We start from the raw sequence: 25,298 nt of genomic DNA, 5'->3' as shown, positions 1-25,298 counted from the left end.
ACCTAATCAGACCTTCTTCTTCCCTACATGTTAGATCAAATACTGTCTTAGGGTGTATAGAACCTATTCCTCCAGATCTAAAAGGAAAAGGGTATTATTCAACAATATTTTTGTGACAAAAAAAGAAGGAACATGGAGACTTGTCCTAGACCTTTCTTTTCTAAACCTTCCAGTTTTCTAGTAATTTTGGATTTAAAAGATGCTTATCATCACATTCTAGTCTGCAAAGATTTCAGGGTTTTTTTTCTATTTTTCTGTGGCTGGTTCATATTTCATTGTTCTGTTTTGTCATCAAGTTTATCTACAGCTCCAAGAGTGATTACAAAGTGGCTGGCTCCAGTAATTGTCCATTACAGATTGCAGGGAACTAACATTTCCCTTACTTAGATGATTGCCTATTTTTTACAGATTCTTTCAGGCTGTCAAGAATCTCTGTCTTGGGTACTAAATATTTTTCCTCAGCATGGGATTTCAGGTGAACTAACAAAAATCTTTTCTCTTTTCTTCCCACAAAATAGCCTTTCTGGGATGTCTTCTGAACAAAACAATTACGGTGGCTTTTCTTTCTTGAAACAAAATAAAATATTTAAAGGAGCAATTTCCAATATTTCCAAACTAGACTTGGGTATTTGCCAGGGAGTATCATAGAATTCTAGGTTTCATGGCCTCCAGTATTCTTATGATTCCTTTGGCCATACCTCACGAGGAAAATTCAATGGCTTCTCAAATCCGTTTTGACTCAGCACTAACATGCCCTTTTATTTCAAATTTCTGTGCTGGGATTTGTGAAGAAGGGGTTACTTTGCTGGGTAAATCAGTTGTCACTGAACCTCAGTCTTCCTTCCAGTTCATACTTAGTCTGGAAACACAGATGTAGCAAGGTTTGCTTGGGAAACTGTATTAAAGGCATTGAAAGTAAAGGGCCTCTGGATTATGCAAGACAAGTTAAAATGCATGAATTTTATTGAAATTGTAGCTCTAATAAATGCTTACAAATCTAAAACACAACACCATTGCAATGTGGTACATAAATGAACCAGGTTCTACCCAGTTTGCAGACTTGGTATGGCACCCTGCAATCTAGCAACTCAGTTCAATCTGTCACTCTAGGCTACCTACATTCTGTCACATCAAAACATTGCTGCAGACAAGCTGAGCAGGGTCAGGTCAGACCCACATAAATGGAAGTTGAACCTGGGAATCTGCCAGGAATTGATCCATCTGCAGGGAAGTCCTCAATTAGATCTGTTTTCCTCCAGGCACAGCAGACTATTAGAGAAATTCTTCTCCAAGACTCTTTGTCATCAGGCCTGGAAGACAGATGCCTTTTCATTCCCATGTATGTGAATGTTCCTCTATTCCACCATTTTGTCTGACATCCAGGGATCTTGATTCAGAAGGACTTAGCAAAGATAATTGTAGTGACTCCCTTTTGGCCCGGTCTACAATGGTGATCCCTTCTTCTGAAAATGGCCAGGGGCAATTACCACAGGCTTCCTCACAGAATGGACTTATTCACATGGGACATGTGTTGTTTGATACATCCCAGCCTTCATCTTCTTCTTCAATTGATTGCCCATATCATAGAATTTTAATTTCTTTTAAGTGCCTTTTTACTGAGGACATGCATTGGGTATTAAAGGTTCTACCTTAGTAATAAATGTTAACCCTGCCCCTAACCCTAATGTGCAGCTTACCTTACAAAAACCCTTCTCATAACAGTACTGCTACACAATACATCTTGGATACTCATCATGCACAACTACAAACACACACACACACACACACACACACACACACACACACACACACACACACACACACACACAATCTATCCTTTACCTAACCCTTACCCTAATCCTAAAACACTCACACATACACGAAATACATCCCCTTTCCTAACCTTTACTCTAACCCTAAAACACAAACACAGTCACACACAGACTGTAAAAAAATTATTTTACCATGTCAAAAAGTTAAGAACTAACACCAATCAATGTTTGGAAGGAGTCCACAATAGTACTGCCAGCTCTGATATAAAGGAAGTAGTTAATATTGCAGCTGACAAATTTAGTGAACATTTTACACCAGCCACTCTTATAGCTATTCCAGATTTTACCATCACAATCACCCCTTTAATTACTATGGAGCAAGTCCTCTCAGCCCTGTCAAAAGTTAAGAACACCTCATCAGAAGGCCCAGAAAATACACCGAGTTGACTGATTATCAGTGTAAAATACAATCTATCTGAATCCCTTTTTAACCTCTTTAATCTAAGCCTGTCCACTGAATACATTCCTAAATCCTGGAAAATAGCTATTGTAATGTCATTATCCAAGGGTGGCCCAATCACAGATCCTGGTAACTATGGACCTGTTAGCCTCAGTAGCCTCATATGTAAATTATCTCAGACTCCACTACCCTGGACATTGAAAATCTCTTAACCCTGGAGCCTCATCAGTTCACCTTGTCAAACGAAGGCCCTGTCTCTTTAATCTCATTAATTTCTTTGAAAATGTCACAGATACAGTGGATAACAGTTACACAGTGCATACTGTATATCTCTACCAGGCTAAGGCCTTTAACACTGTTCTCTGTGCAGGTATTACCGACAGATTTATAAATCTGAACAGAAATCCTTATGTTTTGCAGCTTATTGGTTGTCTGACAGAACTCATGTGATTATGGCCACAGGTAGCAAGTCTGAAAGAAAAAAGTTACCAGTGGTATACCACAAGATTCAGTGTTTGCCCCTGTCCTATTAGGCATCTCTTTCTGAGGTCTTCAGGCCAATAGTCCTGGCCTGTGGTTATCTAAGTTTGCAGACGACTATAAATTGGATGTTTTCATTTGTCTTCTACTGACTCAAAATTGCTCTAACATTTGTTAGACCATGATAACAATTGGTTCAAAGACAATGGCCTCGAATTAAATGTGAAAAATGTAGTATACTTAATTTGAGTAATCAAAACATTTTCCTGTACCATAAAGTTGACTAACGTCTCCAGTCAGACACTAATAACCATTTTTATGTACCCAATTTCTTACAGACTCCTCCATGGGGATCTGTGTCTAGTCTTTTGAGCCATGAGATATCCAACCCTCTTTGATCTTCTATTCTTTCTCAGAACAAACGGTTCATCAGATACCTAGTTAAAGGAATTAAACCTTCATCAACAGAAAAGGCATGATAGATTTATATCCCAGTACATCTCCCATCTCTGGAATAAACTTCATGTTTATGTCAAGCAGAGTAACCCCCTTGCTACCTTTAAGGTAAATCAAGATAAGTGGGTGGACAACCTTAAATTCTTCCCTGGTCTGTTTTATAGGCTCATAGGTAATACTAGGCAAGCTGCCCTTGTGGACCATTTTAAGCCTAGCCAACTTCCCTTTTTGTGTTCAAAGTAACCTAACCTATTTGGTTAGAAATTGGCCTTACCCATCCCATGATCAATAATTATATATTATCCCAAATAAGAATAAGTAGGATCATACTATAGGTAATTTGAGGGAACACATGCATGGGATAAAACATTTAGGAGCTGCCCCTGACCCGTAGTACTTCAGGGAGCAGTCCTGCGTAAATTTTCTGTTTCCTATCCATAAATCTAAGTTGCGCTTGAATATGGAGAGGGATGAACTGTGTTTTATGTGGCTGGGGAGTCTGTTCTATACAAGCGGTACCCTTTGTGAGATATTCCTTTAACTACAACCATTCTGTTGATGTTTCAGATGAGGTTTAGATCCCTAGACCAAGTATTTCTGATGCCATTCGATTTATGTGCAGTAAATCCATCAGTAGTTAGTCAGAAGATGCCTTGCATGCCAGACAAAAGGTCACCTTTTAGCAATCTGTATGATACTGGGTATAGTGACAGGGCTTTGAGTCAGTCATGTAGGACTTGAGTTTTGGGCCTTGTATCTTTTTAGTAAGGTATCTCTGCAGGTGTTCCAGTTGTAGCATGTGTCTGGACAGATAATGCCAAAGAGGGCATTATATTCAATGACTGGTCTAATGAGGACTGAATAAAACAGACCAATGACATCCCTAGATCTAGACACAATACCTTTGTTTATAAGCTGCGCAATATAGTAGGACTTTCTTCCTACAATAGACCCATGTTGCTTAAATGTTATGTCACTTTCTGCATATGTTCCCAAATCCTGAACAACAGGGTCATCTGGGAGGAACGCATTGTAAATGTGGTAGTTCCCTGGGGTAGATGACTTCCCAAAAGATACATTAATGCATTTTTTTGGCATTTAGTTTCACTCCATGATTTTGGCACAAGTTTTATTTATTTATTTGAGAAAAACTTTCCTGCAGAATGGCTAGATCATCTAGGGAATCAGTGATTGCTCCTAACTTGTAGTCATCTGCAAACCTAGTCAGCCAGAGCTCTTTGGTATTGACTTTTATTTCAGAGAGGTAGATGCCAAGCAGAAGTCACAGTACAGAACCTTGTATTATGTATTATATTGATGTCCTTGAGGTTGGATGGAATTTGTGAATATGGGTTATTGATTAGGCTTGTAATGGTCTGCACTCTGATTGCCTAGTACTTACCTATGAACTTTTATATGTACCATTTATTCAGGGATACCTACTGCATATATGTACTGTGGGCTCAGTTGCAGCAACTGTATATTCACTGTGGATTTAGTCACCTGCATGTTTACTATGGATTTAAGGGTATCACCTGCTCATTTGCATCCTGCACCCAAATTTACAGAATGGGGAAAATAAAGGCCTACTGTTTTTTCACATCAGCTTCTAGCATTTTGAATGGGCTTCATACTGAAGCCCTTTAACTATCTTCACATTTATTATAGTGGAACTGACTGAGTCATCCCTTGCACAAAGTAGAATCCCTCAGATTTAATTGAAGGACCCATCATCACTTGGTAATCTAATTTAGTAATGTAATGTAAAGGATCAAGGGACAGAAGGATAGGATAGTGTTCATTTATGTTATTATTTGCGAAAGGATAAAGTAGTGGTATTAATATTCAGTATGCCTTTATGCCTAACCTACAAACTCAGAATTTGTATAAGGCCTTTAAGAATTTGCCTCCAGTTAAGTTAGGATTATAGACTCTATTACCCAGTCAACAATCCATACTTTTCTTAAAGGCTGTAAGCATTTCCAGTTTATGTATACAAACTGGTATAGTATTCCACCACATACTTGCTCTGTACTGGAAAGTACTTCACAGATGAATGGAACTTGGCATCTTTACTTCAACAAACAAGGTCATATTTCTAGTTACCAAGCCATGTTCCTTAAGGTAAATCCCCATGGATGTCCCAAATGTGATGTTATGAACACTTTTAAAGATCGTAACAAGATCCCCTTACCAGGCGGTAATTAAAAGAGTACAGAGGTAGTGCTTCTAACCTCTTGATGTAACTATTCATTTTAACAGTCTTTATGTGTGTGGTGAGGCATCTTTTTGAGAGCAATTGTAAGAGCAAATAGATGCACCATATTTTATTGTTGGGCTAATCACCAGATGTATAACTTGGAATCAGAACCCTAACATGTCTACTAAGAATGTTTTAAAGGTCACAGTAACATTTCTTAATGACTTCCAGTAAATTTAAACCAAAGGAGAAATCCTTATCACTCTTTATACCCAAGTCTGTTATATTATCTACCTCCTTCAGTACTGTGTTGTCTTTAAAGAATAAAGATAACCACAGTTTGACTTACAAAAGTGTATGTCCTTTCACTTGTTAACAATTAAATCCATGTCATTTAGTGCTGACCAGAACTGAAGCTTATCTAAATAACACTTTACAATATGTTGATCTGAGATATTAGTGACTGCTATCCTGATTTTTGAGTCATCTACAAACTTACCATGTTCATCAAGATCATCAGGTTATTCAGGATCAAACACAAGAATAGTTAAAGAGAGATGAATTTAAACCAAAAGATGAAAGGTTAATATTGGTGGCCCAAGATGGTGGACTACGTACATGTTGGTTTAAAAAGTCCATTGAACATTTAGGAGAAACAGACAAATGTAAGTTTTATAAAATAGAATTGGAAATAGTTGTACATGTTGTTGGTGGTTATGATATACTAATTACAGAAGGACTATATACCAAAAGGCATAATAATGTGGCAAGACTGTTTCATTGGGGATTGTGCAAATATTGAAGTAGCTGAAAAACATTGGAAACATAAGCCAGAAAACATTATAGAGAATGAAGTTTATATCAGATGGCATCACCCATTACCAACAGTTCAAAAAAATAGGTGAGAGAAAACCAGATGTAGTAGTCCATGAAAGAAAAAGACAGAAGTAGCATTGATCATTGAAATTACTATACCCAATGACTTCAGTGTCTTACATACAGGAAGACACAAAGTCATAAAATACCAGGATTTGCAGGCAGAAATGAGGGCATTATGGAAGAAGGATACCCAGACAGTTCCAACAGTAATAGGAGCAATGGGTCTTATAAAAAAATTTAAAATCATACTTAGATATGTTACTGATGCATGCAACTGTATGAATTGCAGAAGGAGTCAGGACTGGGCACATTGTAGGTGCTGAAGAGCACTTCTGACTAACATCAAAGATTGAAACAATACTAATTTCATGAACTTTAATCATACTGTCACTTAGGAATGGGGTCCATTCCTGTCATGGTATTAGAAATCCTAAAAACTTGGAGAAATTATAAAGGGACAAACCATATCTCACTGATCAGTAGGATGTTGGACATAAAGATCGTAAATATGGCCATTTAGCTTTGCTTCAACCATTATGCAGTTGATCTCCTTATGATTGGCTGAGTTGAAGGCCTGCGGCAGAACTAAATAAATCATATCAACCAGGATTCCTCAATCCATTGCTTCCCAGACAGGCTGGTAAAAACTTAGTCTGCTGGCTTGACATGAGTGACTTGCAATGAATACATGCTTGTGTATATCAGTCGTGAGAGTTAGAAAATCAAAAATTAAGGCATTATTCACGCTCTCAAAAACATTTCCCAGTTACGCATGTAAGATTTCTGGAACAAATACAGAATTTAAGGAATACTGGGATTCCTGGAATAAAGCAAGTAAATTGCTGAACAATATTTTTCAAGAAAAGACATTAATCCCTTCAGGACCAAGTGTTAGATATGGTTTTATGTCCATAATTGCTTAAATCAAATTTTTGTTTGTTATTTTTGAACATAAGTCACAGATACTTACAAACTCTATAAACACCAAATTCCTAGAAGCAACATTTAGAGTGGTCCATTTTTCTAAAAAAGACTATTACCAGAATGTCATGTTTAGATGCATGGTTATGATCTTCTATAATATTTATGTAGTATATGGAGCACGGTGATTGCAGTCTGAAATTCAGAAAAAGGCAAATCAGTTAAGCATTAAAGTGGCTTGTGACCTGACCTGAACTATTGTTAAGCATCCCCTGCTTAAGTTGTTATGGTCAGGTCTAGTGCTAGGCAGTCATATATGCCAGTACATACCAGCAAATGACAGTGGCAGTACTTCTGTCTGAAGGGGTAATGCTTCCCTTTCTCTTACAAACTTAGGAAGTAGCTAGAATAACAGGATGTGTTCACCAGAAGTGTGCTTTTTTTTTCTTTCTAAAAAGTATCAACTGTAAAACTCAAATGTATGTCACTATTCATTGACTTCAGTCCTCCATTATTTGTCAGGCATGGACTTTATGAGGAACAGAACAAACAAATAAAACAAAAATCTGGACATTCTGTGAAAATCTGGACAGTTGAGAGGCAAGAAAGATGAGTGTAAATGTAACAAAAGCATTACACTGGCTTTAAAAGCTGTCAAAACAGCATTTTTTTTCTTTTTAAAAGCTATATGCACTACAAAAAAACTATGATCTGGTCGATTATAACTCTTTATTATGTGTTCTTGCCATGGATGACAAGGTGAATTTCTTGGGATCCATAACAGATTATGATAATTAATGAATGATGATCTGATGTGATCTTATATCAAATCTTCTCTATTAAATCAAGATAAAAAAAGAAGAAGAAGAAGAAGATTTGATGATATCCATTCCCCAATTATAGAAGTGTTATGGCAGAAGAGTCCAGTGGGAGTGTCTTATGTCTGTCTTTGTCTTTGTGTATGAGGATGAAACAATTAAACAGAGCACACCATAGGATAAGGACATCAGTCTCAGAGTGACAGTAATAGTTTCCAGACAACAGCACAGTGACACATGGCAGCAGGATGCGAGATATGGAGAGTGATGAACAGTGAGAAAATTTCAGAAAAAAAAAAAATACTATAAAATATTTAATATTTGCACCAAAAAAACAAAAAAAACTAGCAGAAAACCTGAAAAGGTACAGCAAGATCAGGTAGAATAAGCTGTTTAATTTGTTAAGAAATGAAAGAACATAAGTAACTTAATGAAGTTGGCTTCTGGTAGATTTAGTTACCATAACAAATGCATTACTTTATAAAAGGAGTGGTAGGTTATCCAGTCTTCTAAAATAGGTAGTGCTAATCTACAATAACACGTGCATTGCTAGTGTGTATGGAACCTGTTTTGCGGCAGTAAGCTGTTGTTTAAATAAATAATTTATGATTCTTTGGTCATCTATGTGGAATGAAACTGAGGTTATGCTTTGGTTGTAAAGTACAATTGCACAGTAGCCTGCTTATATGTTTGTGTATTAGTCCAAGCAGTAGAGTCCAGCAATTGCCTGACACAGTTTGCATTTAAAAAAAAAAACAAAAATAACAAACTGCTGCTCATGAGATATTAAGCTAATGTAACATGTACTGGGGGCATGGGGGGACATAGGCATACATGTGGTTAGCATTTGCTACCCGATAAGCCTGCATATTACATGGAAATGCAGCGCTTAAGGTTCACATTTTCAATGCATAAATGTTAGCATGGTCTAGTGTTAGCATCACAAAATACAAACCAAATGGCATAGTGGTTTTATGTAATCTAATGTGCTTCCACCAACCTAAAAGTTGGAAAGGGGCATACTACTGACTTATTGCCTAGAATTGTTTAATGTAAAGTGTTTGGTACTTCATTAGTAATGCTGGGGTTGCCATTAGAGTAATGTGCTTCCACCAACCTAAAAGCTGGAAAGGGGCATACTACTGACTTAATGCCTGGAATTGTTTAATGTAAAATGTTTGATAGTTTGTTAGTAACGCTGGGGTTGCTATTAGTGTAATTGAATATCTATGTACAGCATTTATAAATGGTGGCCCCACTACCTTATTGGAATACTGTGAGTTAAATGACTTTAGTTACATGCCCAGTGACTTGAATTATGTACCTATGACTAATGGAGGCTGTTAAGACATTGTCAACTAAAACTACATATTGCTGTGCATAACTTATTCTAATTATTTATTCCTGTTGGGTAACTGATTGTTCAACTGTACTTCTCTATTGGGCTTCATTGTATCTTTTGTATTATTTCCCCTGTTGTTTATGTTTGTACCTTAAGGGCTACTTCACTAATTTTTAAACTGCATCTTTTTTCTTATCTTACCCATAGGAACACCACTCAGTGTAACTACCTTAACTGAACCCACCCCTACGAACAGCTTGGAACCTAAAAAGACTGCTCTGCATTAAGCTAAACATCCTGCAGTCTAAATCTTATATTTTGTCACTTCTTACGAAGGAAACAAGGTTGATATTTGATATCTGTATTAACTGTTTGAAGTAAACTGAATTTAGAAGTGTATTGGTCCACTCGGGAGCTCGCAGCACTAGCAGTATCAGATCAGGATTCCCCAATACCTCCTTAACCAGTAATTAATACAGGCTCTATATAACGTAACTCAAAGGGAAGCAGAAACTCTGAACTTACCCCACTTAGTCTGATTTTCCTGCTGTCCCTGAATAGAGCTTCCAGATTGTCTCTGTAGTCTCTTGGTGTCTGAGCCCTGCTCTGTTCGCTCGCTACGCTTGGCTCCTCCACTCCCCTACCATGCCCCCTTTTCTCACCCGCCCCTACTTCTTCTACATTTATTCTAAACCCCTATCACCTGACCACTCCCTACAGCCACTCAACTGCAACTACCCAAGCCACACCCCCTGATTAACTTGCATCCAAACAACACTACTTGTATCCAAATACCACTTGACACCAACTATGCAGGTCTTACTTACATCTCTCCTATTAACCCTCACAACCCTAACCTACATTATATCCTTACACACTTACACACCACTACCCCACACCACCTACCATACTGCACATACCTTCACACCTATAGTAACCCACACAAGCTTCCCAATAGCCCCCTCTTTATTTAATGAAAACACAATACTACTTAGACATAACAAGTACATTCCACTATCCTCTACTAGAAACATATCATGCAAACTCCACATAGACAGTCTACAAACAGTCAAACTTCATATATTTATAAAGAAATACCTCCTTACCTCAAACAAACACACATCAGATCTACTTATCATCATCCTTAACTCTCACAGTATATCAAACAAACTTCCTCACTTAACGCATTCATAACCCACTACTTCCTTGACATTCTAACAATAACTGGCTAAAACCCAGCACACAGAGTGAAGAAATTCTCCCTCCAGGATATAATATCCTAAAACTAGATAGGATGGGAAAGAAGGGAGGGGGTGGTGCAATTTTCTATAAAATTTTCTATAAAAATACACTTAACTCTACAACCTCTACAAACTCCTCTATGGAAAATGAATACAGCTGAGGTCATGGGCTCTGTGCTACTGCTAAACAAGAAAAAGAGCATCAATATTCTTTGTGAATATATCCCTCCAGGTAATAACTCTCCAATAATTGAAGAAATTCTACAATGGTCAAAAGATAACCTCCCACAAGAGACTATTTTAATAGGTGACCTAAACACTGATTGGCTAGCCTGCAATTAAAAACCCCACTAACCACATCAACCTGTATGGATTCTCGCAACTCATTCAAGAACCCACTAGAGTAGATAAAACATTCCAAAAGAAATCTATACTAGATTGGACATTACTAAACTACCCTGAACATAATTACCAAATAGGTTGCTTACCAGATGGACTTGGCAAACTCCTCCCAACTTTCCTCCTACGAAAACGTATAAATTTACCCAAACCTACAGTCTGTAGATTAGTTAGAAATGATCGCAATGTTAATCCTCATGATCTCCACACTACGTTTAAAGAAATGTAACTGGGAACCATTACGCACCCTTAACATAGACCAAGCAGTTGACTACTTTAATAGTACCCTTACTAGCATCCTTGATTTAGTAGCCCCCATAAGAAAAGTTAGAGCTAAACTACATTATGCTCCATGGCTTAGTAAGTCCACTAGAGCTTTATTAAAGTCTAGAGATAAAGCATGGAAAACCTGGAAGAAAGATAGCAATAGTCTATCCAAACAAAACTATCAACAAATTAGGAATCAGGTCAAAAAACAGACAAAGCTCGATAAACAGAACTACTTTATACGTATCCAAAACAAACACTCTAACAAACCCCAAAAGTTCTGGCATGCAATTTACTCCCTACTAAAACCTGATAAAACCACCACACCAGCTCCCACCTCCACCAAATCACATAGTGATATAGCCTCCCAATTCAATCATCACTTTACTGAATCCATTAAATCACTATCCACTCAACTATCCAAAAATAACTATACATCCATGCCAGCACCTCCTAACAACACACCTCCCTGTACACTCTCACCTGTCCCAACCTCGACTATAAAAAGATACCTCTTAAAACGTAAACCCACTACTCTTGCAGCAGATGGTATACCAGCTAATTTCCTAAAAATGGCTGCCGACTCCTTATCCTACCCGGTCTCAATCCTTATTAACCGCTCCATACAGGAGTCCTATATCCCTCAACTGTGGACAATCTTTTACATCATTCCCCTTCATAAAGGTGGAAATTCCTATGATTTCTCAAACTACCACCCCATTACTATTCTGTCTCCTTTATCAAAGATACTTGAGAAATGCATACACTCTCAGGTCATGCATTTCCTAAATTCAGAAAATCTCCTCTCTACACAACATGCCTTCCACCCACAGCACAGCACAACCACCGCCCTTCTCTCTTTCACAAACCTGGTTAACCAACATAGAAATGACAACAGTTTTGTATCTGCTATATTCCCGGGCCTCTCTAAAGCATTTGACATGGTTTCTCACTCCATACTAATAGATACTCTAATCTCTTTATCCTTTGCCCCTGACACTATTGCATGGTTTAAAAACTATCTGTCATACAGGCAACAATCTGTCCAGTGGCAGGGTGCTTTATCACTTTTACTGCCAACCACCATTGGTGTACCTCAAGGTTCTATATTGGGTCCACTTCTCTTTTCTATCTTCACCAATAATCTGCATACCTCTACCTGCAGGCCTCACTCATACAGTATGTAGATGATTTGACCCTTATCTGCTCAGCCCCATCTCTTACCACTCTACAGCACCTCACCCAAGAATCCTTTGCCTCAGTGGAAAGATGGATCACTAATATCCAACTTATCTTAAATCCCAACAAAAGTAAATTACTTCTATTTACCTGAAATAAATCAAAAACATCTCCACTCTCCTTCTCTATCTCCTCCAACAATGGGACTGTCATTTCACCCTCTCCCCACACCAAGCTCCTTGGCATTGAAATAGACAACAACCTCCACTTTGACATCCATATCTCTCAAACTATTAAAAAGGTACACAAAAAATGAGTACCCAGTACAGACATAAAACATTTCTGTCAGATCAGGCTAAAGTCACCCTAGCCCAAACCCACCTTCTTTCCACATTAATGTATGCAGCACCAGTTCTGACTTATGTTAGAAAATCTTGACAAACTTGAATTGTGTTATAACAAAATTGCCAAGTTTGCTAATAATTCCCCCTTTAGAACCCATCTTTGTATATGTCTTAGGCAACTTCAGTGGCCAGAACTCCCACAGTTATTAACCTATCACCAACTAGTCATAGCATATAACAACCTAAATCATCCTGATAAAACTCCAGCTCTAAGGCAATTGCTGACTCACTATATACTAAATTGTCCACTCCGCTCTGCCAACAAATCACTCCTCTCCATCTCCTCAGCCAACAACACAGCAGGTAAAGCTGTATTTTCACATAGTATAGCTAAGAGTTGGAATAGCCCCCCCCCCCCCGTGACTTCTGCATCAAATACCACACAATTCAAAAACTCCCTTAAGGCTCATCTTATAAGCTCTTGGCGGTGTCCATGTGTTACATAATCCTAAAATATGCTACCTCCATCCTTTTCTTTCTCTCCTACTTCAGGCTCTCAGTAAGCATGGTACTGATAAATGGTATCTCTCGTCATACGGTATTTTGTTCTGATCTCTGCCCTTATTTTCACAGCTAACAAAATGTATATATGTAATTATTGCTGATGAGAACATTTTCTTTTTTTTACTGTTTCTTTTTCACAAATACTGCTAGTATAACAGTGTTTTTTACATTATGTATAATGTCATTATTATTGTATTAATTAAGTGGAGCTTTTCTCCCAGGGCCTCTGCTGTAAATAGACCTCGTCAAGTCAGACCTTCCCGGTTAACAAGTGTAAAATAAAATAAATAAATAAATAAATAAATAAAATAAAAGGAGTGGTAGGTTATCCAGTCTTCTAAAATAGGTAGTGCTGGACCTGTGAGTTTTTTCATGAAAGTGATGGGAGCTAGAACATTCAGGCTGAAATAAGATTTGGCATAGTGTGATGGGAAGCTAGACTTATTCTTGTATTAATACTCTATGTATCTAGACCTATTTTAAGCCAGCATTTTATTTCGCAGTGTTTCACTGTGTTTTTCTTTTCAGAAGAAAATATCTACGAGTCAGGCGAAGGAAAAGGAGAAAGTGCTGTGGCTCTGTATGACTATCAGGGAGGTAAGTTGAATTTGGTAAATGTGAAATCATGTAGCATCAAGTTTACATTTGAAGTTTATATGATTATGAAATCATGGCAAATGAGGTAAACATGACATTTTTCCTTGCACCCTTTGTGAGCAGCTGCAGACATTCCCCATTGCATTTTTTGCTTATGTCCTTTTAAGGTGTCTAGACAGAGACATTACCAGTGGAAAACATGATATTACTAATAATCATCTTGCCAGACAGTGATCATTTAATTATGTAGTACAATTACTTAGAAACACTTTTTGTACTTAACAGTTTTTAATAACAGCATTACATAAATTGCCTCTGACTAACGGATGTATTTACACAGTACAGGAATCAGTCTTCATTTCCCCTGCATTGCCCAGGTGTTTGCTGTCATAAGTGCAGATACACTCGCAGTATTTGGAAAAAAGTTACATTTAGTACCACTGTCTATAAAGTTTTCCATTTTAAAATATTGAAACAATTTTAATAAAAAAAAAAATCATTGTTTAATGTTTCTGCCTGTTTGTGTTGTTGGTGTAAAGATAGGGATCTGTTTCAAAGCATCGAACAGCCAAATATTTGAATCCAGTATGGTCAAGACCATATGATCGACAATTCAGTCCATCGATAAAAAACCCAAACCCAAACAACACTCACAAACAACAGAAGCAATGCTTTTGTGGGGGGGGGGGCAAGCACCCCTGCATCCCCCACACCCTCTGCTAATTGTATATATATATACCAACTCCGAGATTGCACTACTGTGATGAAAATGGTAAAAGGGCGAATTCGCTGATCCCCACTGTACCGTAGTCTCACTCAGAACAGGTTGATGAATTGAATTGTCAATCATACGGTCTCGACCATATGGGTTTTGACAATTCAACCATTTGATACTTTGAAATAGACTCATGGAGGTAGTACCTTTTAATAGCTGTATTTAGACAAAATTATCATCGTTGCCTTAATTGCAGCAAGCTGAAACTGTTTTTGCTATGTGCTGTGTGGATATTTTATGGCAGTAACTACATTTTACCACTACTAAAATATACACAATTTAGCTAATGAAATAACCTAGCTGCAGAGCTGTTCTTAGAAATGGTGCACAGTAAAACATTGCACCATGGCAGGGATTGGATAATTCATATTTTACCATGGTAGGGGTTGCTGTTTCATTTCAGGATCACTGAGCTTAAGGGTAAAGTACAGAATCAGAAACATGACTGTTACAAAGAGCTTCAAGTGAGCAAACCTTCCCACCCTGGGTAGGACTATGAACTACCCCAAACCCCGTCATGGTGTATTTCTGTTGTACTAGAGCATTATGAAAAAAAAAACTCTTTAAATAAGGATGTGGTATAACATGAACTCAATTAAAATTGTTTATTTATCTAATATGAGTAGGTGTGTGTGTGTGTTGTACCTCTCAATTGTTTTGCTCAGAAATTATGGACAGAGACAAAAATAACTGGGAGACAATAACCACAAATCAGAAAAGTTTTTAAAAAATGAATTTAATTCACTTAGAATATTAATGGGACAATATGTTTTGTATCAACATCATTTTCAGAACAGCAAGAAGTATAAAACTCTAATGTCTGGTATTAATATCTGACTACAATTCTTAGTGATTTACCATAAAATCAGGCATTTTACAAGAGACAGGGCAAAAATATGAGGCAACTGAGAGCTGTATTGTGAGTTAAAAAAGTACTGTTCAGACATGCACACTTGTATACGACTATGCATTTGCAATTAACTGATCTAATGCACTTGAAACTACTGGAGATATTGCAACTTGATGAAAAAAAAAATTTTATGTACAGGACAGAGTTTTTTACTAAATTCAAGTGAAGATGGTAAAATATAATATAATTATTATCTGAATTAGTATTTGTGTAGAACTGAATTGAAAGAAAAAATGTGCTAAATAGGTTATCTTATTTAACAACAAGAAAATCATGGTGGCACTCTGCAAAGTTTTCATTAACTAAAATGATATCTGTCTGTTGTGTGCCATTTAGCTTGATGTGGGGTACTGAGCCTTCAAAGCACTTTCGTGGAGATAAAACTTTCTCATAGTGTAATAAACTGCAGTACAGATGTACTGCGGTGGTGGTGCTGCGGTAGCGTGGTCACCTCACAGTAAGATGTTGTCCTGTTCGATTCTCAGCTAGAGCGTCTTCTGTGTGGAGACATGCGTGAATGGGCGTACCTTCGTTGAAGGTTGTGCGTCAGAGCTGGCAACTCGGCACGTAAAAATCTACTGCCAATCATTAGCGGACCGGAGTTCCGCTGTGGCGACCCCTAACCGGGAAAAGCCGAAAGACACAACATCAGATGGTTAATGAAGCCCCTTTGTGAACATTGCATGCACTTCTTTAGAAGTTATCATTATAAAAACATACAGGGCAGATAGAGGCAGTTCTGAGACTAGACTCATGGGTAATAGATGGTCTGCATCATGAGATAGTTTGCAACAGACCTTAATGGATGTAATTTGTATAAAACATGCCAGAAAGGGATGCAGTAGAAATGTTTAAATACCTTGCAAGAATACTAGGAGTCTGCATGGATATTGCTTTAAAACGCATTTTGTATACGAACTGGAGAATTCAGTTTGGTTACAGTGTGGATGGCTTTGGGAGACATAACAAGGTATTCTTTCACAGAAAGGGTTGTGTGTGAGGAGCAGACTACTTGAAGTTTTAAGGAGAACAAAATGGTAGTGGAATTCTAAAATGCGTAAGGCATGAGGAAAACATTAAGCCACTGGTCATTAGGATCTGCAGCTTGTCCAGTAGATGTGGATATTATAGGGTGATTTGGTAAGTCAAACTGCCATTGGATTCTTTCATATTTTGCTGAAAACCTTACCAGTTTATATGAACTCAATAACCAGTTAAAGTAATGCAGTGCAAGCTGATACAAAACATTTTCATCCAAAAAGAGTTTTGTTTACCTTCCTTTTTTGGTGGTGGACACAAGAAGTATTATCCATGCCAGATTCATAAGTAATTATTTCATTCAGTTTCTTAACATGGTAGAATACTGATCAGACCAGTAACAAAAGGAGAATTGTATAGTCAAGTCCATCACGTTATTGTATTTATTTTATGTATATTGTGCAACTAATCCATTTGTCATAATTGTGATGTGAAAGTAATTGACCAAGTGAGGGGTAGTCTATGCAGGGGGGGGGGGGTATTTTCAGCCATCACCCAGGCCACAAGACCAGTAGTAATTTCAATGTATATGGCCTCTTTAGTTTATAAGCCAGCATGTTTTTGGGAAATGGTAGGCAACCAGGTTTTAGGGAGAATGTCATTATATACATTTGAAAATCATGTAGACTCTGCACCAACAGTAACGGAAGATGGGGGCTGAATTACATTTATAGCCATGCCTCAGACAAAAAGCCAACTAACAGTATAACCTTTAAGGGGATTTCTTGCTTTCTACCAAGGTGGAGTGACCTCAGTATTAGTTATAGTAAGTGTTTGTTTTTGTTTGTGTGTGTGTGTGTGTGTGTGAGCTGAAGAGGCATTCCAAAACAAGAAAATAACCAGCAAAATCTGTGTAAATGCAGTCAACGGCTAAACAATACAAAAATGAAGAAAACAAAGCCGAACCCACAAAGCCAAGAAGACACAGCCAACCTATTAAAATACATAGTTAATTACATAATTATGTCCTTAAAGCAATGTATGCTTAAGAATTATATCACTTTATAAAAAACATTTAAAATCCAGTTAAAACTTTAAAAATAAAAACTTAAAGTAGTTACACTTTCATCTGTTTTGCTATTAACAGTTTAACTAGACTTTAAATGTGTTTTGTAAAGTAATATCATTCTTAAGCATGTATTTAGAATGTATTACTTTAAGGAGATAAATTTGTAATTAACTTCTTGTGCACATAAAAAGAGTGCTGTTGTTAGTTAATTTTATACTCCACTGAGGAAGAGTTATACCTGAAAGCTTTGTGGAATTTTATTTGAAGTGCTATTAAAGTTATTTCTGTTGGGTTTGTGGCTCCGTCTTTTTTGTTTTTTCGTAGCTGAAGAGGCATTCACATAAAAACAAAGTCATCCATGTTTCAAACCTAAATGATTGTCAGTCTCCTGTTACTGAGGCTAGACTTAGAGAAGTGTGAGAAGGAGACTGCTGCATTTATATATATATATATATATATATATATATATATATATATATATATATATATATATATATATATATATATATATATATATATATATATATGCACAGATAGATATAGATAGGTTTACTATTGAAACCTTGAAACTGCATCCGTTGATCGGTCTTAACATAGAACCAATATCTTGAAATTTGCAACAGCGAACAAGCAGGAAACTTGAAACTGAGTACATTGACTCTTGTAGTTCAATGTATTCAACATAGCAGGAGAATGATGTCAAGTCACCCAAGCTATGCACCGTAATGTACCGTGACACTCGTGAGTCAACAGTACATCACTTTTACTATTTCGGGGGCTGTGCCCCAAGGCCCCCTGCAAATTATACATACCAACTCAAAGATCACACTACAGTGAATAAATGGGTTAATTCTGTGTTCCTCACTGAACCGTGATCGTTACTCAAAATTCTGAACTGAAATACTCAAACTACACTACCCATGCAATGTAGTGTAGTCAATGTATTTGGGTTCGCAAAACTGCCTTTTGAAAACTGCAAGTTGACATTGTCACTCTCAATCGACTGCAGTTCACAAATCTAATTGTAAACCCATAGATATATACATGTATATTAGGCAGGTTGGAAGGAAAACCTAATGGAAATAATCAAAGACATCCAAATACATGAGATGCGTACCACATCTTGCCGCAATGACACTTAAGGTAAGTGTGCAGGAAGAGGAAACAAGAAGGAGGTAGAACTGGGCTAACTGTAAATGAAAGAAGACTGAGGGAGAAGGAAACACTGCAAGGTCTAATAAAGGGCTCAATACAGGACAATATGAAAGTCAGGAGCAAACTAGAAATGGCTGGTTTCCACCTCTCCCAACTGCTGAATTGCTCTCTCCCCCTGCTAGGATGTCTGTAGCATCTTGCCTTGTTTTGCTGTTGTTGGTCATCTACCTCCTAACCTGTTAAACAGCTCTGTAGGATCTTCCATGGTTTTTGTCCACTTAGGTAAAATGAGCCGACAGATTATAGGATACTGTAGTTTTACTTTTATTACCTTATGCTTAGAGAAATAATGGAAAAGATACAAACTGATGGATGTAGAAAGAAAGAAGAGAAGGAGAGAAAGAAGGGTGAATGAGGAGCTGGAAAAAGAACCATAAATCTTTGTAAAATATTTACCTTAGAGAATGAAATAAAAAAGTGAGTTTTAAAATTAAAAAGTAGTACAATATGTGTATTATTAAAGTAACTTTAACTGAGAAAAATCAAACCAAGGGTCTGTATCATATGTTCGAATTTTGAAAATCTTGAACGCTGTAAAGAGAGAAAATGCCGAAATTCGAAGTTCCTTTATTGAGATTGCAGTACAGCAAAGATTGGAATATTTGCCCTTTCCTCACTGTAGTGCGATCTCAGAGTTGGAACATATATTTAGCAGGAGAGTGTTGGGGGCGCAGCCCTCGCAATAAGGAGTTCCAGTACGGCATTTTTGCTCTTTAGAGTGTTCGAGATTTTCATCATTTGATTATATGATATAGACCCCAAACCAAAACTGCCTTTGACTTCCCCCATACTTTTGGGCAGTATTGGATGCCTCAGAAGGATCGGTCATACTTCAAGGTAAATCCAGGGGGCATAATTAACCACAATTATATGATCTACTTTACTTACTACTCTCATGCCATCACTTTGCTACTTCTTTACCATTTGCTGCTTTATAAAAGGAAGAAAAGACACCTGATTTGTGCAGAATGTGTCCCTGTGAAATGAGTAGTTACAATATTTATTGTAAAGTAATAATGCGCAATACAGGTGTATGCTTTTCACTAGCCCTCCCAAATGTTTTGAATTTCTTATAATTACACTATGAAGAAGTACAACCAGTGAAAATATGAATTTCTGTATACTGGATTGACTGTTCGATTTATACAAAAACAGTAAATCAGAATATAACACGATCATCCAAAATCAATCAAACTTTTAAACTAACAAAAACAGGAAATGGAATTTTTTTAATAGAAGGGTCATATTTTTTAATAAAGTGATAGTCTAGAAAATTTGCATACAAAATGAAGTCCTCATCAACTCCATTTTTGTTAGTGGTTTCCCCATGAATGGTTTACTAGTTACTTTCAGAAACGATTTCAAATAAGAATGTATTTTACATGAGACAGTTGCTCCCCTTATAGCCAAGATCAAGGTTCGAAAGCAGTAAAATTTCAGCATGTAGTCTGAGTCATTAACAGAATGGCAGCAACAATCACTGTAATCTGTTGTACATGTGCCAGTCAGTGTCTCAGATTCTACAGCTTGTTGTTTGCTAATATCTTTGATTCTGGGGTGGGCTGGGTGGGGTGTCTGTTCTGTCTTTATTGTGCTGGTTTTTACTTCATAGTTGTTGCTATTACAAAACAATTTAAATCTTGGCTAACTTCTACTTCCTACCAGTTGTAACATTTTTTTAAGATCACAGCAGCATGTGTGGTGGGAATAGCAAGCATGTACACTTTTTTTTTTTGCCACAACATCCTGCATACCAGTTGACCATCCTACCCATAGGATTTTCACAGAATCAGTTATGGACAGGAGGCAAAAGCAGGTAAAACAACCTGTATATCATCGTGGAAACTGCTATTTTTTGTAGGCGGTTTTAAAATACAGTTCAGTAGCTTGCATATTTTTCCCTGCTTCATTCAATTTCATATAGCATATTCACAATATAAGCATATGCAGACTCATCAGCTACTGCAAGCTGTGTAAATTGTGGCAATCTGCAGTAAAAATGTAATTAAGCTTTTTAAACTGCAAATACATTTTTGGCAGGACTGTAGCTCAGCAGCCTTGTAGCACCAGTTGCCCATGGACAACACAATGCACGCTGTTTGACAAAGAAAGCATGACTTCTGTTGCTACCTACAGATCATAAACACTGTATCACTACTCAAAGTAGTGTGTGTCATGGCCATATAAAACTAAATGCAGTGCTATAGATGACTTTTTAGATCCTTTTTTATTCTTTTCCAGTGTGCTGTAAACCTTTTTTTTTTTTTTTTTTTTTTGCAGTGCACAATATAAGACATCCCATATTATTATTTTAAGTTGAATCCAGCATGCTGCAGATTATCTTTGCAGGGGGATGATTTGTGCCTTAGTTCATACTGCTTTTCAGCCTTTTGGCTAAGATCAAGTGTATATAGTACTCTCTTTAATTCTTCCAGTAGATCAATCTTTAATTATACAGAAAAGGTTAACTACCATTGTGTCGTGTCTGACTCTGTTCTGTTTAATGTTAAATCAACCACAGTATTATTAAGTAGTCAGTGTACTGTAAATTAAAACACACAACAGAGTATTCACTGTCATTGCACATTAAAATATTTCAGTTGCTATTCAAGGCAACAGTTTGCAATGACATATACTTGTTTTTTATCTGATACTGGACTTGAATAGTACTGGAGTCGACATTTCTGTAATTTGAGCATTTAGTAATTTGCTAAATGGAAAATCAGTAATTTAGGTTGTTGACATTTACATTTTACTTTGAGTTATGTTCCGCCTGGTATATCTTAAGGGGAATAGAGTCCAGAGTCAGAGTGGTTATCCTAACACTCTGAAGGACTCTTTTAAAACTGTATTTGGATTACTGGATGCATGTCTATGAGACAGTGTAGTAATAAAGAAACGTCATTATTAGAAAGTGTCAGAAGAAGGCATTAATGTTACTGGATGGAAGAAACAAGACACTACACAGAATGACTGGGGAGCTTAGTTTGTACTCACTGGAAGATAGGGGGAGATGGCGAATATTATACAAGCACAAAACATCACAAAAGAAGGATGTGAGGAACTGTATTCCAGAGTAAAGATGGGAGGACAGGAAACATCACTGGCTACAATTACTGGGAGCTAAATTAATGTGGGCTGTAAGGATGTGGTGCTTTATGCAAAGAGTGGTGGATGTAGGAAACACATTGCCAGAAAAGGTGATGAAAGGCAAAACAGACTCATTCAATGGGGAAAGAGATGTGTAGAGGGAAAGATGTGGCAACTGAAAGAGGCAGTTGCAAGATGCTAACCACACACATTGAACAAACTAGATAGGCTTTTATTGGTCATAATGCAATAAAATATCTACTGCATAATAGCATGTCATACAGTAGATCTTTGTGAAAATTTTATTCGGCAGTTGGTTTCATCCTCTGATTTGGTTAGAGCAGCACAGTAGCTCAGTGATTAGATCTTTACTACACAACAGCAGGGTCTAGAATTCCTGACTTCTGCTCCCTGTCTCTCTAGAGTATGCAAGTTTTCTTTGTGTCACTGTGAACTTTGTCTGGGTACTTCAGTTTCCTCCCACTTTCCCAAAAACATGTTGATTGAATTGGCTATAGAAAATTGTTTCTTCATCTTCCTCTCTTCTGTGCACATGTGTGTGTGTGTGTGTGTGTGTGTGTGTGTGTGTGTGTGTGTGTGTGTGTGTGTGTGTGTGTGTGTGTGTGTGCATGTTTGTGTGTGTGTACTTTTTACCCTTGCTCTTATGGCCCAGTCCGTGGCTAAACACTTACTTGTTAACAAATGTTAAATGAATAAGCAGGTTTAATGACTGTAAAAGGACTGATCATTGGAACTATGAAAGGAGAGACACCAGTTTTGTGACACTGAAGTTGAGTATAATCAGGTGGGGCTATGGAGTAAAGTTACATTTGTGATGGGATATGGTAAGTTTGGACTTGGAAAAAAATCTGTGTTGACTTTTTTTATTTTGACTATTTCATGGTTTGCTTTTCGTAATCAGTAATATAATTTAATGACCAGAGTGGACAGTACCATTTTTCTTCTTTTTCTTCAAGGTCTTTCAGTGGAACTTTATTATCTGTGTTTTTGTTACTGTCAGTGTCTGGGAAATGGTGGTGCTGCGGTAGCATTGTCTCCTCAAAGTTAGACGTTGCCCATTCGATTCTCATTTAGAGCGTCTTCAATGTGGCGACATGCGTGAATGGGCGTTCCTTCGTTGAAGGTTGTGCGTTAGGCCCAGCAAGCCAGCACGTAAAAATCTACTGCCAATCATTAGCAGACCGGAGTTCCACTGTGGTGACCCCTAACCGGGAAAAGCCAAAAGACACAACAGTGTCTGGGAAATAGTTGATGTGATTTGTGGGAGGGGCCACAATTCAACTGCATTCTTCATCAGTGTGGGTGACAAGAGTGCAAGGAGTTAGAAAGGACTCACTGAAAGATGTCTGTGAATAGTTTTATTAAACATCACTACATGCAGGCTGGATACTGCACACACAAAATCTTAGTATCTGAATTTCTCTCAGATATGGTAAGTGACTTCACAATGAGTTTTCATTGTATGACTGATGTGTTTACAGTTCTTTGGCCATTTGTCATGTTTACTATTGTTTTTTTTTTAATTTTAGTATAAACAACAGAATTATTGTGGGTATCTTTTTCTCTCTCTAGCCTTCCTGTTTCATTTCCTGATGTACTGATTTTCATTATGTTACTAGGAATTTGATTTGCTGTTTTGACTTGTTTGTATTTCTGTGCCCACATAATATGTTTATTGTTGCTTCTCTTTTGCAGAAGGTGACGATGAGATTTCTTTTGAACCAGATGATGTCATCACAAACATTGAAATGGTGGATGAAGGGTGGTGGCGAGGACAGTGCAATGGAAAATCTGGCCTCTTTCCAGCTAATTATGTACAACTTCTGTAATGCCTACACTCCGCGCAATATACTAACAGCATCAGCTGTCTTTGCCATTTTGAACTGGATTTTTCTGATGTCATGTTGCATTTTCTTACATTTCGTTGTCTGCGAGTTCATAGCAAGGCTAATGCAGCTTTTGCATTTTCATTGTTTTTGTGTGCCAACAAGCTGCATTCTAGACATGGTGAAACACAGCCTGTGAGGTTAAATACATTTCCATATTTACCCCTCAACTGCTGTTGTTATCCAGCCTAGACTTTTTACCATATTATATATAAAGATTTTAGTCAGTATCTGTAGAGACTGTGGCATCATTGATTTGAACTGGACTTTCTTAAAGCTCCTGTCATGTACAAAAACTGTTTAAAATTTGTAGACCTGATTAAGTAACATATTACAATAAAATTAAATTTCCACATTTTTAGTGCATTACATTTATTGGCACTGTATTATGCTTGACTTGAGTTCATGACTTAATTATGGAGGAACTGGGTGCTACGAAGTTCATCGTAAGTACATGCTAATCTAAAGCGCTGCACATTCTGTATCAGTGAATTGGAATGTAGTTATGATTATGTTCCTCTGGATCCTGATGGGATATTCTGAATAATTTCAGAACCTCAGTCTGCTTCCAGTTTGGGTTTCATAGGAGAAAGTTGTGATATAGCACCCTTTTTCATTTTCTGTTGGTGCAGTTTGGAGTCTGTTCCTGTTAAAGAAGGCTGAACCTGAGCCTGTTCTCCAGAAAAAAAAATAATAAATGTTATTTTGTTACAGTTTTACCATAACAGATTATGATGATGATTATTATGCTCTCATTTTTGTTGTTGTTAAACTAGGTAGGTGGGTGGTCAAATAAGACTCAACTACGGCTCTGATCAAGAGGGCAAAGTAACAACTTAGAAACTAGTGACATTGTAGACAGTACAGGTGTTACATAGTTAACATCAGGATATGTGCACCTAATACACTACATTATATATTCAGGAGAAACTTACAAAAAATAAAGTTTTTATAGTTAAAGAAAGTAAAGATGTGAAGTTGTTCTATCTCGCCGTTTTGTTCTTACACTTGGGTTCGGAGCCAATCCCTAGGCTCTGAGTCGGCTGCTTTACAAGCTCAAACTCTCAGAGAAGCTCGAGACCCAGTATATATCCCATGATGCTCCACTGTAAACCCCAGATCTAGTTTGCCGCTGCAACGGATCTACAGACTCGTCGGAGGAAGCTCGGGCCAGTGTTGAATTTTTTTCTATATTTAGAAATATTTAGCAATATTTTTCAAAATTATATTACCTAGTGTTGTTCTATTAGTTTAGTTAGACTTAGCATAGTTTGTTAGTGCTAGTTTTAATAGATTGCTTGAGTGCTTTATTATCTTAACGGCTGTTTGGCCTTTAGTAGTTTTTTGGGCATGACAGGGCTCTGTCAGCTCCTTGTGTGGTGCGTTTTTTGATAATATTATTTAGAATTTAACTACTTTCTAGAGTTAAGACACA

The 25,298-nt window shown here is 37.2% G+C and overlaps 1 protein-coding gene across 1 annotated transcript in view; it reads left to right on the top strand.

The window, feature by feature from the left end:
• Positions 1-24,218, top strand: part of LOC122815409 (src substrate cortactin-like) — a 706,001-nt gene extending 681,783 nt beyond the window's left edge. The window contains exons 15-16 of the mRNA XM_044087879.1: positions 13,851-13,919; positions 23,673-24,218. Coding sequence (XP_043943814.1) covers positions 13,851-13,919; positions 23,673-23,806 — 203 coding nt within the window. The 3' untranslated portion in view covers positions 23,807-24,218. The remainder of the gene's footprint in view (positions 1-13,850; positions 13,920-23,672) is intronic.
• The last annotated feature ends 1,080 nt before the right edge of the window (positions 24,219-25,298 follow it).

The sequence above is a fragment of the Protopterus annectens genome, chromosome 11.part0 (assembly GCF_019279795.1).
Source record: "Protopterus annectens isolate FY-2018-M chromosome 11.part0, PAN1.0, whole genome shotgun sequence".
Lineage (NCBI taxonomy): Eukaryota > Metazoa > Chordata > Ceratodontiformes > Protopteridae > Protopterus > Protopterus annectens.
The sequence above is the reverse complement of the archived record's forward strand: the minus strand, read 5'-3'. Positions and strand labels throughout refer to the sequence as shown.